This window comes from Anarrhichthys ocellatus, unplaced genomic scaffold (genome assembly GCF_004355925.1).
Source record: "Anarrhichthys ocellatus isolate YVR2014 unplaced genomic scaffold, GSC_Weel_1.0 scaffold18, whole genome shotgun sequence".
Lineage (NCBI taxonomy): Eukaryota > Metazoa > Chordata > Actinopteri > Perciformes > Anarhichadidae > Anarrhichthys > Anarrhichthys ocellatus.
In genome coordinates, this window is record NW_022280048.1 from 315,452 (window position 1) to 331,447 (window position 15,996).

At 40.9% G+C, this 15,996-nt stretch overlaps 2 protein-coding genes and 1 pseudogene across 2 annotated transcripts; all 3 read right to left on the bottom strand.

The window, feature by feature from the left end:
• Positions 1-7,080: 7,080 nt before the first annotated feature.
• On the bottom strand, positions 7,081-8,552 carry LOC116388897 (claudin-4-like). The gene has a single exon (XM_031857213.1). It carries the CDS (start codon positions 8,082-8,084, stop codon positions 7,107-7,109), a length of 978 nt encoding a protein of 325 aa, XP_031713073.1. The 5' UTR covers positions 8,085-8,552; the 3' UTR covers positions 7,081-7,106.
• Positions 8,553-9,881: 1,329 nt separating this feature from the next.
• LOC116389043 (claudin-4-like) lies at positions 9,882-13,872 on the bottom strand (annotated as a pseudogene).
• A 255-nt stretch (positions 13,873-14,127) lies between these two features.
• LOC116389042 (claudin-4-like) lies at positions 14,128-15,199 on the bottom strand. The gene has a single exon (XM_031857433.1). The coding sequence runs from the start codon at positions 14,980-14,982 to the stop codon at positions 14,425-14,427; it is 558 nt and encodes a 185-aa protein (XP_031713293.1). The 5' UTR covers positions 14,983-15,199; the 3' UTR covers positions 14,128-14,424.
• Between the last annotated feature and the right edge of the window lie 797 nt (positions 15,200-15,996).

Below are 15,996 nucleotides of genomic sequence, written 5' to 3' on the forward strand. Positions count from 1 at the left end.
ATCGAAAGTAGAACACTTCTACGACAAAACAGCAAGTATACAACTACTGTATAAAAACTCCAGTATCAGCACAATACATTTGTTCAGTTGACATGGAACAAAAGACAATTCAAGACACAAGGTAAAACTTTCTCAACAGTTGTTTCACTAATGCTCAGGGCATGATACACAAGATAAAGGTTGGTTTGCAACATGGACACTGATGAGAAGCTGTTTACCTTGTGATCTTATCTCGTGTCTCCTTTTCTGTTCATGCTCCCTCCAGCCTTTTTCTTATCAGCCTTGGCCTCTAATGGATAACAATTAGCAGACGCTCTGCCAGTTCTCAACTCTGAATGATCAAACGTAACATGATTACACATGCAGTAAAGGTATTCAAATGTGCAGTAAAGACATTCAAACATGACATGTAGTGTGTGATTTGTAATCTCCCTCACAACATACACAATGGGCAGGGCCGTGCTAGCTGCCTCCAGTCTTTATGCTTAGCTCATCTCACTCTTAGGGGGAAAAAGTTAATAAGTGCATTGCCCCAAAATGTTGACCTGTAAAGCTTACTTCAGGTACAATAGCACCCACAATAAAGTTCCCCGATATCAAGAAAACAATCAAAGCAATGTCCACGGTACTGTATCAAGCTACTGTACTTTTACATTCAAAATACTTTTTTTTTTAATAATTTGGCTGTTTTATCTGTTGTGTTTTTTTTCTGTTTTGTGTGAACCCAAGATAAGGTGATGGTGGGAGGTGACAAACCATGAAATCTGACGGGGGATTGGTAGAGAAGTGTTCTCCGTCTCCACCATATCTTCTGTGAGAAGATATGACTATGAATGACCTTATTTAAAGAAACTACCAAAACCCCAAAGATCCTTTCTCCACATCAGACTGGATGACCCACGACTCTATGGAGAGCTGCCCCCGGCGAGTCAGATGTCTGTACTTAGAACAGAACTTTTACCTAACCTATTTGTTTTGATCTATATTATTATTCAACAATTTTTTTATAAATTTAAGTTTATTTTACTTTTTTCCAATTAATTTTGAGCCACGAGAAAGGAAAACCTCAGATGGGGTAACTTCTTATAGGCTCTTTTGAATCATTGATACCACAAAGCCCTCTTTAATGCCTCATTAATGAGGTGTTTCAACACATTTCCTTCATGATCTTTTCAATCTCATGTCAGTCTAAACACTGTTAGAGGATCATAAATAAATATACATTAGCTATCAGTCTTGTCCTTGTGTACAAAATAAGAGGTTGATAGGTTATTGTTTCTTTCTTCAGACTCCCTAAAAAATACTTACTAAAATCCCGTATACATCAGCATGATTATGGTTTGTTGTGCTAATTGTATTTGTGTCTTAGTAATAACAGGTATACATATAACCAACCACACAAGGAATAGTACTTTCTTTCTACCACCATGGTTTGGCACCTAAAAGTGAAGGAGTCCTTTAAATGAACAGTTGTAAATGACATGTGATATATTTCTGTATTGAGTGTTGCTTGAGATTGTTTGTTGAAAGAACCACCGTGCTCCGTCAATCCTACCTTGAATAAGATGCAGTTGTTCTGGGCTACGATGCCGCTAGTCATGGAGCAAAAAGCACCTCCTTCCTTTTCAGTGGCGACCGTTAAGCAGCTGTCGTGCTGGATGTGGCCTGCGGTACTGGACTGGTGGCAAAGAGGGTAAAATCACAGCTGCAGAACAGACAGAAAACATTGTGGTTGGTCTAGTGCTGGTTAAAAAAAATGTAATAAATAGAAGTTAAGGAAAGAATAAAGAAATATTCTGTTGGGTTAAATTCAGGTAAGCAGTATGGATCACAAACAGGCAGGGATCAGTCTATACATAGTGTGTACACTATCAGGTCTGAAGTATACAGGTGCTGGTCATATAATTAGAATATCATCAAAAAGTTGATTTATTTCACTAATTCCATTCAAAAAGTGAAACTTATCCATTATATTCATTCATTACACACAGACTGATATTTCAAATGTTTATTTCTTTTAATTTTGATGATTATAACTGACAACTAAGGAAAATCCCAAATTCAGTATCTCAGAAAATTAGAATATTGTGAAAAGGTTCAATATTGAAGACACCTGGTGCCACACTCTAATCAGCTAATGAACTCAAAACACCTGCAAAGGCCTTTAAATGGTCTCTCAGTCTAGTTCTGTAGGCTACACAATCATGGGGAAGACTGCTGACTTGACAGTTGTCCAAAAGACGACCATTGACACCTTGCACAAGGAGGGCGAGACACAAAAGGTCATTGCAAAAGAGGCTGGCTGTTCACAGAGCTCTGTGTCCAAGCACATTAATAGAGAGGCGAAGGGAAGGAAAAGATGTGGTAGAAAAAAGTGTACAAGCAATAGGGATAACCGCACCCTGGAGAGGATTGTGAAACAAAACCGATTCAAAAATGTGGGGGAGATTCAGAAAGAGTGGACTGCAGCTGGAGTCAGTGCTTCAAGAACCACTACGCACAGGCGTACGCAAGACATGGGTTTCAGCTGTCGCATTCCTTGTGTCAAGCCACTCTTGAACAACAGACAGCGTCAGAAGCGTCTCGCCTGGGCTAAAGACAAAAAGGACTGGACTGCTGCCGAGTGGTCCAAAGTTATGTTCTCTGATGAAAGTAAATTTTGCATTTCCTTTGGAAATCAGGGTCCCAGAGTCTGGAGAAAGAGAGGAGAGACACAATCCACGTTGCTTGAGGTCCAGTGTAAAGTTTCCACAGTCAGTGATGGTTTGGGGTGCCATGTCATCTGCTGGTGTTGGTCCACTGTGTTTTCTGAGGTCCAAGGTCAATGCAGCCGTATACCAGGAAGTTTTAGAGCACTTCATGCTTCCTGCTGCTGACCAACTTTATGGAGATGCAGATTTCATTTTCCAACAGGACTTGGCACCTGCACACAGTGCCAAAGCAACCAGTACCTGGTTTAAGGACCATGGTATCCCTGTTCTTAATTGGCCAGCAAACTCGCCTGACCTTAACACCATAGAAAATCTATGGGGTATGGTGAAGAGGATGATGCGAAATGTCAGACCCAGCAATGCAGAAGGCCACTATCAGAGCAACCTGGGCTCTCATAACACCTGAGCAGTGCCACAGACTCATCGACTCCATGCCAAGCCGCATTGCTGCAGTAATTCAGGCAAAAGGAGCCCCAACTAAGTATTGAGTGCTGTACATGCTCATACTTTTCATGTTCATACTTTTCAGTTGGCCAAGATTTCTAAAAATCCTTTCTTTGTATTGGTCTTAAGTAATATTCTAATTTTCTGAGATACTGAATTTGGGATTTTCCTTAGTTGTCAGTTATAATCATCAAAATTAAAAGAAATAAACATTTGAAATATATCAGTCTGTGTGTAATGAATGAATATAATAGACAAGTTTCACTTTTTGAATGGAATTAGTGAAATAAATCAACTTTTTGATGATATTCAAATTATATGACCAGCACCTGTAAGTGGTCTAAGACTACATTGTTCATGCCCATAATATTGCACTTAATGTCCCATCATTGCATATTATGCCAATTGTAATAATAAAAAACTGATTTAGTGCATTAGAGACAGTAGAGAAAGAGAGACAGACGATGGCCATTGATCGACAGGTGAGGCTGACACAGAAATGCACTCCCACCTACATTGTTATACATTCACTAATACACATTTAGATTACTTTGACAAGCTCAACTCTGTAATTCCAGTTTTCAAAGAGCTTGACTCAAAATGACCCTCAAAAGTAAAAATACTCCCAGGAGAAGAAGACAAGGCCTATCGTAGTTTATCCACATTCCCTCGACAGCCTGAGGGACAGAGAGTGAGATTAACACAGAAGCCTGTACTCAGAGAAGCGGCACATGACAGCACCGCGTATAGTCTCTAACTTTAGGGAAATAACAGACTCAAACTACTGCTTCTTTGTTTTTGATGGAATATTTTATGGTCTTCTACCAGTTACGTGCAAGAATGAAAGATTCTCCATACAGCGCAACGTTTCACCGTCACAACTACACAGCGTTCACAAAGCATGGCTGTCAAAAAGATAGTAATGCTCCTCCGTCCAGCAGCACCTGTCCCCCTAACTACCTCTATTATAGCTTCCAGAGCCAAAGCAGCAAGGGGGACATCTACTGGACTAATTTGGTACCCTACATATGTACTTCACTCCAGAACTGGCAGAGTGTGCTTCGCCTGCAAAACCAGGTAAAACTTTGTGGTGAGGGCTTCAATCCATAGTGCATGAAAAAAATCATTGTGAATGTTTTAATTGTATTTTATGTAGGCTACGTGTTATCTGTCCATTTTGACACAATGAAATCATTTACCCATCAGCTACACTGTCACCTGTTCTTTTTAAGTGGCTACGTTCGCATGGCGTGCAGAGAAAGCGTCGACAACCTGGAATACAAAGCTGCTCTGGAGCGTGATCTGAAGCAGATGGAGGAAGAAGGGCTTTGGAGTTGTGTAGCCGTCACTGAGGTGGAAAACTTGGCAAGAGGAATGTCAGGCTCATGTGTACCGCTACTAGAAACTGTAGCACAACAGAGATGTGACATACCATATTGTGAGTCAGACAAGCAAATGTAGACAAAATATGCAAGGAGATACAACATACTCAAGTAATTCAATCTACACTTAAAATGTCATTTCTCGAGATTTTTCTTTTGATATTGTCTGTCTTTTACTGACTGACACTGATGTGAACAGAACATATTTCTTGTCCAATAAGCATCCGTGACATCTGCTTCTCCAAGACTAACAACACTGTTTAATGCTCTGTTTACAATTGTCTGTGTGCAGTGTTTTTAAACTTAGTATAGGCTTCTTCAAGTAAATGTTTTGATCTTTAAAATCAATGTACTCCTTTAAATTAAAGCTGTAGATATGTCTTTTTAAGTACAGGGACAACTTGTCAGGCGGATTAATACAAAGAAAAAATTTAATTAAGCAAAAAGCTTACAAGCAAAGAATCCAAAAAAAAGCAGGCAGGAACAGCAGGCAGGTTACAAGTGAACAAAACTCCATGTGACAACAAAGGGACTGAGGCGGTGCAGTGACTGACTATAACGAGGGAAGTGAGAAGAGGTGAGCAGGTGGTGAGTGCAGGAGTAAAGAGGGACAGGTGAAACTGATTAGGGCAGGACACTCAATCAAAAGGAGAAAAAAAAACCTCAAAAAGAGGAAATTAAACCAGACATGACATACATGGTACATGCGGAGTGAACTTCAAAATAAAACATGAAACGGACTTAACAGATACTCAACACAATGACACAACCTATTTGAAGAACAATGAATCGCCGAAGTATATATACATATGTAATACTTTAAAACAGGATTGTTAACTGTACAAGTCGAAATCTATGCACATTAAATAATTAGTAACATTAACTGTATAAATAATGATCCAATGTATATCATTGTGTGATTCTCGTTTTCAACTACAGCATAACAACGCAAACACACGATGAGGTTCAAACGGAAAAAGTGACTAAATAAGCACTCTGAACAGTCATGCATACTTAGAAAAACAATATATATGCGAATAGATATATATTCAACTGTGTATATTTAGTATGTGGCCTGGAATTGGGACAAGCAGGACCTGAAACATGGAAGGTTATTTTGATCAGATGTTCTCCACTGACCATGGGATGGCAGTGTTTCACAATAGTAAGAGACGAGGCTGAACATCAATCGAGTGTTTGCATTAAGTTACAGTGGCCTGTACCGCTGGGTCAGTCATGCTGTACACCTACACATTGTTCAAACCCAGACAACTTCATTTCATGTTTGTTGGATTACTTCAGTGTGGTTTTATTTATGTTTTATGTTTTATGTTATACTACTTGTTTCTCTAGTTTCCTCCTTCCTTATGTATGTAAATGTGTCCATAACACAAAGTCCTCTCTAAAGTAAAACTTGTGCATTTGGCAACTTGTGTATTTGGCATTGTGTGTTTTACATTTTTAGTGTATAGCTTTAATGTAAAGTGTCTTTGAGTATTCTGAGAAGCGCTCTATAAATAAAATGTATTGTTATTATTATTATTATTTTAGACAACTGGCAGCATTAGCTTAGATAATAAATAAATGAATAAATAAAACGACACATGTTCCATCAATGTGAGTCACTGAAACTGAATTTGAATCCTCTACAAACACACTGTGCCTCCCTCTTCCAAAGCTGCACACGTCCGCTGTGAACACATTTTCTGTCAAACCAGTTTTTCATAGATTTTAATAGCCAGGAGCTAGAATGAAAGTTCATCCTGTGTTCTTTAAAAGAAAGGCATGTGTGACCTGTTAGCACGTTTAATACATTTATAAAAGGGAAAAAGACCAGCTCAATCAAATTACAGTCATTTATTGAAAAGTATGAATGAAAATCTACAATTATTTGTCAACAATATCTGTACAAATAAACTATTCATATATTTAAGTTTTTCATGGCCATAGATCTCATCAAGTTAGCACATCCTTGGATTAAAACAATAATTGGTATCAGAAGGCTAAAATATGTTGCATATGTCACTTGATGCTGTTAAGGTTGCTGTACCTCCAGCAGAAACAAACAAGCTAAAAAGTCTGAGCTGAAGTTGGTAATGTGGATGGATTCATCCTCATTCATGCATTTAAATAGTGAGAAAGGTTGATACCAGTGTAATGTCCCACAACATGTCAAAGTTAAAACCAACAATGTTCTTTCAATAAAAAAGATAAAAAAGACAATAACGATAGCATACTTCACGTGTACCTGGATTTAGTTTGTTACTGTTTGGTTTTAAGTTCTGTTTTAGTGCACATAAGAATTTAAAACTGCTATTCTCCTGCATATTGTGAATGTAGTCCAGACCTCCTTCTTTACGTCTTTTTATCAAAGCAACATGTACAAAGTATAAAGTATAAAGATAACTATATAAACACAGTGAACTACTTTTCCTCAGTAAATTGTCACACAATAAGTAAACTACTACTGCCAAATAACTCCTATATGTAAAACTTCTCTATTGTGCATAAACATAAGTGCGTATATACGTGTGTGTGTGTGTGTGTGTGTGTGTGTGTGTGTGTCATATCATAGGTATGTTCTTGCTGGATTTGAGGACGCATCCTCATTTTCACTCTCCACTGATACAATGTCTTCCATTTCTGCTCGTTTCAGCTGAGACTTTGTAGATGGCGCCTCACTCTTTTCAGACTTTGTTGAACCCAGTCTTTTCATCTGAGACTTTGTCGATGGTGCCCATGATCTTTCTGACTCCAGTCTCGAGTCCGTCTCAGGCCCGTCCTCCCATGGAGGTCTTGTGTACAGCGGTGGCTTTGTTGATGCTCCATTGTCGCTTTGAGACCTGGGAAGCACCGCTCCGTCAGGCTGAGACGTTGCTGGTGGTACTCTGCTGCTTTGAGGACCTGTCTTGCTGGACCCGTTGGAGGAGCGGACCACCAGGTAGCGGACAGAAGGGCTCTTGTCTGTGTTGTGGGCATTGAGGGGGCAATTTGAGCTGATGAACAAACCCCCTCCCAGAATTAGCAGGATGGACGCTCCCCAGCCGATGTAGATACAGGCTCCAATCTCCCTCCGCTGAGCATCGATGGAAGCGCTGTAGAACTTCTTCACCACGGACCCGGCCGCCCATGATGTGGGAATCAAACACAGCAACCCTGTGACAATCAAAATGGCCCCTGCTGCTACAGCCACCTTGCTCTTGACCCCGCCTCCTTCTTCATCCAAAAAGCGAGTGCACTTCCCTCCGATGAAGGCCAGAATGAGGCCTGCGCTGCCCGTGGCGATAGCAAGGACGGTGAGAGCCCTGGCGGCCTGTAGGTCTGCGCTGAGAGCGAGGAGAGACTCGTAAGGTTTACACATGATCTGCCCTGTGCTCTGGACCACGCAGGTCATCCAGATGCCCTCCCAGATGGTCTGGGAGGTGACGATGGTGCTTCCCACGAAGGCTGTGACCCGCCACATGGGCAGTATGCAGCTGACGATGACCCCTGCCCAACCCAGGAGGCACAGAGCGCTGGCCAGCATCTGCATCCCCATGGAGGCCATGATGTAGGTGGGCTGGGAAGATCTCTGAGGGTGCTCGAGAAATCCTCACAGACCTTAGAAAAGTGCTCTAATGGTTTTATTCCTGTCTGTGGAGCTTCTTTTGCTTTCACTCCTGGTGACTCTTCTCCTCTCTTGTATCTCTCTGTCAGCTTTTCTTTGTCAGTTTTTCTCAAAGTGTGATGTTGCCGTTCTCATTCGCCTCCATTTTTGTGCTTTTCTTCGGCTATTTTGTTCTTGCCACAGTTGCGATGTTGTAAAGTATGTGTCCCAGAAACGCAGAGCCCTGTCTGACTCTTTCAGTTGTCCGTCCAGCCTCCAGTAGCTTGACTCCGGGTGTGTCTCTCTCATTTGTTTACAGCATACTTTTCCTTTGTCTTATCCCTAACTCGTATCTCTAACTCCTGTCAGTTTCAACTGCTTCCTCCCTCTCTCTCCCTGTCCCCTCTCTCTTTATTTCTCCACCTGAGAGTGCTCCTTCTTTTCTGTCACCTGAGCGGCTGTCTGTGTGCTACTGGTCAGGTGTGGATGCACCACACCTATAGGGAAACAAAAAGGGGGAGGAGGCTGATGGAAAAACAGAGAGGGAGAGAAAGAGAGTTGTAGCAGCGAAACCGTGACATCATCTATTCCCTCCCTTATCATCTTTGTCTGACGAGAATATTTTGGTAACGATAAGCTTTGGATGAAGCAGAGAGAATGATAGGCCTCTGGGCATTCAACATGTTTACAAGATACACACACATGAGGCGCTGCATTGTTTTCTTTCTGCAGGAGTCAGATTTGATTTGATTCAAAAGTTAATACTTGAGTGAGCTCAGTGTGTGTGTATATGTATACACATCCTCTGGCAACGCTTTTGTGCATGTGAATAATGCGTGCATGCAGAATGTATTTCTGTAACAAAAGGAGAATAATGTGGAACACAATCTCATGAGAGAAAACCAGTTTCATTCTAGCAGCGCCTACTGCACAGAAAAACCTGTTTGAAACATGCAAAACCCTTCCCTACACACACACAAACACACACACGCACACACACACACACACACACACAGACACACACTACTTAACCTTTTAATACGGCTCAAAATAATCTTTAATCTTGCTGTTCCTCTAAAGTTCAGAGAGATACTTTTGATCAAGGGCGTAGGTTTTGTTTCAACATTGGTCTGGGGCTCCTCTCACCGGACATTTTGAGTGTCAAACACTTAATTTCCTCCATTGTGATGAATTTCCATGCGCCAATTTATGGTGAAATGTATTTATGTAAAGGAAAACATAGAAAGATAAAGGAATATAATGCAGACTTTCTGTATTGCTTTCAAATATTTATTCTCATGTAGATGTTTATTTAGCAACGTTTCTTTGGCAGGAAGCACACTTTGTCACATAACCTGTTAGTGAGGATTCTTTCAGCTACGCTTGACAAACCTGATCCGCTTTACAGCAAGTGTTTTGGCACATGTCATCAGTGTAACTGGTCCTTTTTTTTAAAATGCCAGGACGAGATGGAAAAGGACCGAAGAGAAACACTATCTCCCATGCTCACAAATACTGTATGTGTCTTACAAATGACAAAAGAAAAATTCTACTCAAGCAGCTACTGTGAATCAGTCACATAATCATCAATATTCTAGTGTCATCGAGAAAAAGTACGAAGTATCAGGCTTGACACAAAACAGTAACTATACATGCAAGTTTCATAAATATACAATGTGTTTCATATATAGCAGTCATGTTCTGAATCTCACGTGTCATACAAAACATAATGTATTAGTGAGGGGGACTAGTAAACTTCACATTTTGGATTTTTATCTATGTTTTTAAGACTAAAATTTGCATCAAAAAGACACGCTTAAGTTAGACTCATACTGCAAAAGTTCCTATTTACTTTAGACAAAGGAGCGGGTGGAGGTTTTTTATTGCCCACTCAAAGGAGAAGCTAACAGTGGCTGCTTCACTTACAGGTTTTGCTGTTAAGGGAGAAATCAGAGGAGGAGTTTGCCGCCGTTGCCTCTCAGCTGACACTGGTTTGTGAAGAAATCTCACCTGACCAGATTGCTTCTCAACAGAGATGCACACAGAGGTCAAAAACCACTGAAATACTGCACGGATACAAACAATGCTTCTCATCAACACACAAGCAGTGACACAAATGTCACTGTGGTAAGCCTCAGTTTCAGGGTCAGTTTCTACTTTATTCATTTGTTTGATTCATGTCTGTGAGACCATCCAGTTGTGATTTATTACTCATGTCACTTTTGTTCATCTTCACTTTTAAATACAAAATCACTTAAATCCCCAAGTAAAGAAGTTAGAAATCGAAATTCTTCATTGACAGCGAATGTTAATTCTCAGGTACTCTTCCGATTGGCACGGAACAATAGTTTTGAAATGGCTCCCACACAGAGCACATGAGTCACACTTCCTGGATGATCACACTGCCTATCGTTACTAGAAGAGTGTAATGACATGTTTGTGTTTGGATACTCGCATAACAACATGCCTGCAGGGCAATCCTCTCTGGTTCTTCTCCTTGCAGAAGGAGGTCAGCTGCAGAGCACCGTGGATGTGGTCAGAATTCACCGTGCGGCTGAGTGAAGCAGCAGATATTTGCTGAACTGTCCTGCAAAAGTTGTCCTTTAACACAAATCTGACACTTGTGGTTCTGACATAGGAAAGCTATAGCTGACCTTCATTCAGTTGAATCATTGTATTAAAGTGGAGTTTATCTAAACCAAAAGGAATATGATGTAAAGATGAAGTATTTTCCTCAGTCAATATAAAGACGAGCCAGTGCAATCAATCTGAAATTGGCTCTGCTCAACAAAGAGTATTTGTAGTACTGTTTTTCTTTTAGATTCGACTTGATATATCTGTCCTTCTTTTAATACATAGCTCAGAAAAACATGCTAAACAAGCAATCCTAAATCTGCATTTTGTAATCCCTTATCTTATCACAACAATATCTCTGGAGGAAGAGAATGAATTGATAATATTTTACCACAGAAAATGAGTTATCTTCACAAATGTGTGCATGTCCCTTCTCTTGATAAAGATACAACGGAAATGGGAAACCCATTAACTCTATTTGATCAAATATGTGTTGAAAGAACAGAGCCACTCATGAAGTTAAACCCTGAACATACAGTTTTACCCTTTTATATCCGCATAAGTAACTTTACAGTTGTTGAAATAATCTTACTTTACACTGTTGATATATGTCATGTATCATCTTTTGCAGTTCTTCATTGAAGTTTATGATGTTTATAAGGTTCAAGACTCCATAAATAATAAAAACAGCATACAAATATACCAGACACCAAATGTTTTCTGGTATATTTGTAAAGACTGGTCCACCAGCAGGCCGCTGCTTGTAAACCCAGATATCATGAGTAATGAAAAACAATATCAAATTTGATTATATCAAACATGAATTAACATGTAAACAGTGACGACTGTTAAGTAATTATTGTGTTCAGTCATTCTCAGAGAAATGATCCATGCAGATTCACACATCCAGTTTTGGCCATATTGTAAAAATAATCACTGGGCACTGTTGTGGCTCTGCTGGGAAGGTCATGGACCAGATTTGGCTTCATTCCTATGAATAAACCTTTCCCCTTATCTGGTCTCCCTGATCTGTTTGAGGGATTACCGCCAAACGTCCCCTGCTCAGATCCTGCTTGCGTCCCCTGAGGCTGATTAAACAGCCCACTCTGAGCTTTATTCAGGGAGGTATGCTCATGCACTTGGGTGACGTGCTCCAACATCCTAGTTGGCGTACGTCCGTCAAACATCCTCGAGGTGTTTGGTCCCATGACATCAGACCTCAGAGTGGCCCCGCGGGATGCAGCTTTGCTGGATTGAGTGTAGGTGCTGTATGGCGTGTAGGAGTAGTAGGGAGGTGGGGTTCTCTCCCGCTCCCCACAGACGAAGCAGATCAGAGCACCGCCGAGGAGGAGCAGCATGGAGGAGGCCCAGCCTATGTAGATGGAGGAGCCCACCTCTCTTTTCGGGGCTGCAGTCACATGACCCTCATTGTAGATTGAGATGGTTGCTGCTGCGGACCAGCTGACTGCAACCAGGCACAGGATGCCAGCTAAGACACACAGAGCTCCACCCAGCAGACATACCTGGATAAACAGAGGATATCACTGATACGATATATCAATGATCAGTGATTCTGTGCAGAAGGTTTGGGACTACAAGATATATTTAAAATAATTTGGATGGGCCTAAATTGTTTTTTGTTGAAGTATGATAGAAACCATCGCCACACATAGAGGCTTTCATTTTCCATTAACACACAGAAATAGTTTTACACACATCTTGACCTTATTTTTCAGTTTTTTTTGTTAGTGCCCTCGAGGCAGGATTATCAACCAGGCAGGCTGGTTACTGCCCAAAAACCCCAGATCATCAAAAGCCAGGTTCACTGTAAATTTGATGAATTTACACACTTGTTTTGTTATATGTACTGCTAAACACCACCTACATGGAAATGGAAAAGGCCTCGAGATGGCTCCAGCTATTTTATTTTGAGGCTCTGTTTTCCAGAAGGACCGTATGTCCAAATCCTACGTAAGTGCATATCCTAAATGCAGTGTTTCTTCAAAACTAAATAACATAAAGGATCAATAGCCCACAGCAAATTTTCACCAGTGGCCCTCTCTTTTTATTGTTTTGAGGACAGTACAATTTTAGGATTAAAAACTGAAATAAAGTCCTTGGTATGTTATTACAGTGTTACCTAGCAAATCCTAAAACAGCCAGTCTGCACGATACAAATACAACATCAGCACCTTTTTTCTGGAGGAAGAGGTGGTCGAAGGCTCTAAGGGATCCGATGGAGCGCCACTGCAGTCGACGGCGCCTCCTCCGAGGAGGGTGACAATGTAGCCCAGGAGGCCAGCAAGGATGGAGATCAAGCCTGGATGTCAGAGGTCAAAGTGATGGATGCTGTGTGTCTCTTGCACTGCATCTGACCTGTGGCCTGAAGGAGACAGTGTAACCACAGACCATCCCAGACCTAAGACAGAGACAGAGGGAACCATAAGCAAAGATGTTGATTAAGTTTTGACGTAGGTGAGATGGTCCATAAACTGTGAATTGAGAAGCAGCATATGCTCAGTTATGCTTTGTGTTGGTGCAGAATAAAAAATTAAATTTAAAGACTTTTGGTGTTTAATTCTTTGGTAAGTTATTTTGTAAGTTAAAGTAAGGTAACTGAGCAACTCAATGTAATCCAGCATTTAACTGTAAAAAAAAGTCACTCACACGTCTGTAAGGTATATTTTGTATTTTGTTCTTAATTTCTCTGTGTGTATAAACTTACCGATTGAGGTGTCACAATATTTGCCCCCACAAAAGACGCCTCACGCCACATAGGCAGTCCACATACCAAACACACTCCTAAAACACCCATCAGAACCAGTGCCAGACCCCCGATCTGCCTGCCCTGCCCTCCCATTTAAAAATATTCAGTTTGCAGCAATAAACTAAAAACCCAAACTGATTTACCAAAAATATATCCACTGTATCCAATATATCTCTTGTCTTGTTTTCGATGAAATGGAGAGTGAGCTGCTCGCGTCAGCTGTTATGGTTTGCTGTTACGTTCAGTAGACAGATGACACAAAGATCAACAGAGATGTGCAAATATGGTGGAGACAGGCAACTTGTGAGCTATCTGTAAATATACAGAGAGTATATTCAAACACCTCTGAGCTAGAACCAAATCAGGTTTTTCAGGCTTTATTCACTGAAATGCCCGAAGTACAGCAAAGAGGGTCTCAAAGCAACATATTTCACTCTTCTCTGGGCATCATGTATGCAGAGACAAGTAAAATAGTAAAACTGCATGGTTGCAGAGACACATTTCCCTAGCAGTTAAAAAAAACCTTAATATTGTTAATGAACATGACAACGGTGAACTTTAAAGGACTTTAAGTCATTTATTTTTGCAGCATTCATAGTGTGCACTGCACATAAACAATCACATATACTTAGATCTCTTTTTTTCATCATTAACATCCTAAAATAGCACATTTTACAACTATTGGCTCAACCAAACTTCATTTTATCATCCTTCACTTTAAAAAGAACAGTATGTCCTGGTCGTGCAATTTACATACACTTCACTTCACTATTTCATATTTTACATGGATTACTGTAGTTGTAAAATGTCAATACAGTGCATTTAGCTAAGGTTGAAATAAATGTTGAAAAAGAAGCTGTAATCAAAAACAAAGTCCATCACAGTAAACACATTACTGCACAGTCTCAAATGGTCGCATGGTGTCGACGTGTCTTGTAGCCGATACTCTCCTCCTCATCCTCAGCATCGGTAAGTGCTACACAACACCCCTCCTCCAATGATGAGCAGAGCTCCAGACGCCCAGCCCACATATATGGAAGCCCCGAGCTCTCCCCTCCTCTCCGAGGTGGGCAGGGGGTTGTAGAAACCTGTGATGATGTTGGAAGCTGACAAGCTGACCGGAATAATGCACAGGAGCCCTGCTAAAACAAACACCAAACCTCCAGCCAGGCCAATATTAGCTTTGGCCAGCCAGTCCCTTGAAAAGAAGTTGGTGCAGCGGGCTCCGACCACAGTGAGCCCTATGGCCACCACGCTGACAGCAATGGAGACGCAGATCAGAGCCCTGGAAGCCTGCAGATCCTGTGGTAGAGCCAGAACGGAGTCGTAGGCCTTACACTGCGATTGACCCGTACTCTGGATCACACAATTCATCCACAAACCTTCCCAGAAGACCTGAGAGGTGATGATGCTGGCCCCAACAAAGGCGGTCACCTTCCACATAGGCAGTCCACAGATAAGGATGGTGCCAAGAAAGCCGATGATTGCCAAACACATACCGACGAGCTGCGTCTGCATTTTGCCAAAAAAGAGATCCAAGGCATGTATTTAATGTTCGCCAAAAAGTCAAAGACAGCAACAAAATCCAGCTTCAGTTTAGCTGAAGATCATTTTAACCACGAGCGTTCACGCGGCTGTAAACACAGCAGTGGCTGTGTTTTGCTGTGTGGTTTTGCGGTGCAGGTTTAAGAAGGAAGAGCAACAGGGAGTGGACTTTGCTAGTTTGTGGATCAGGTTTCCTGCTTGTCCTGATTCCTGCTCACAATGAATAAGTAGGAGGAGAAAGCTGTAGACAAAAGCGCTCACGTCTGAAAGACTGCTTTGTGAACCAATACAAAAGGCTTAAATCACATTTTAAATGGATCGAAGCAGCAATTTTAACCATTTTCAGAAAAGGATAACTTTCACATATCTTCAGGTCAGACTTTAAATAAGAAAATTAAATGAATGCATAAACCTAAAAAAAAAGCATTCTTGTACAGAGCTTCCGGGGAATAAAGTACACACTGATAAATAGGAAGAAAAGAGTAGAGAATATTAACAAAAGTAATGCTCACTAGTGTGATTTAATTTAAAACCATGTGTTGATAATACTTAAGAGAAACTAGAAGATTTCTGGAACCATCATCCAGGTTTAAGAAATACTGCAGATGAATCACGTACTGCCTGCGTAAAAGTTCATGAATACTGGAGTGAATTGTTTTATCTCAAAACTACTCAGGAATAGTTTGACTGTTTGCAGAACATGCTTTCTTGCTGAGAAGATCGATACCTCTCAGGTCTATGCGGTAAATATGCAGCCACAGCCAGTTAGCACTAAGACAAGTGAAACATCGAGCCTGTCTGTCCAACGGTAACAAAACTCCACCTACCAGCATGTTTACAGGAGGATATGTGGCAGATTACCTTGTGGTCAAACTATTATAGATTAAACAAATATAGGATACATGTTCATTAATGAGCTTTAGAGGTGAGGGTAGCAGATTTGGTTGCTTTCGGACAGAGCCAGGCTAAGTGTTAGCTCTTAAGACA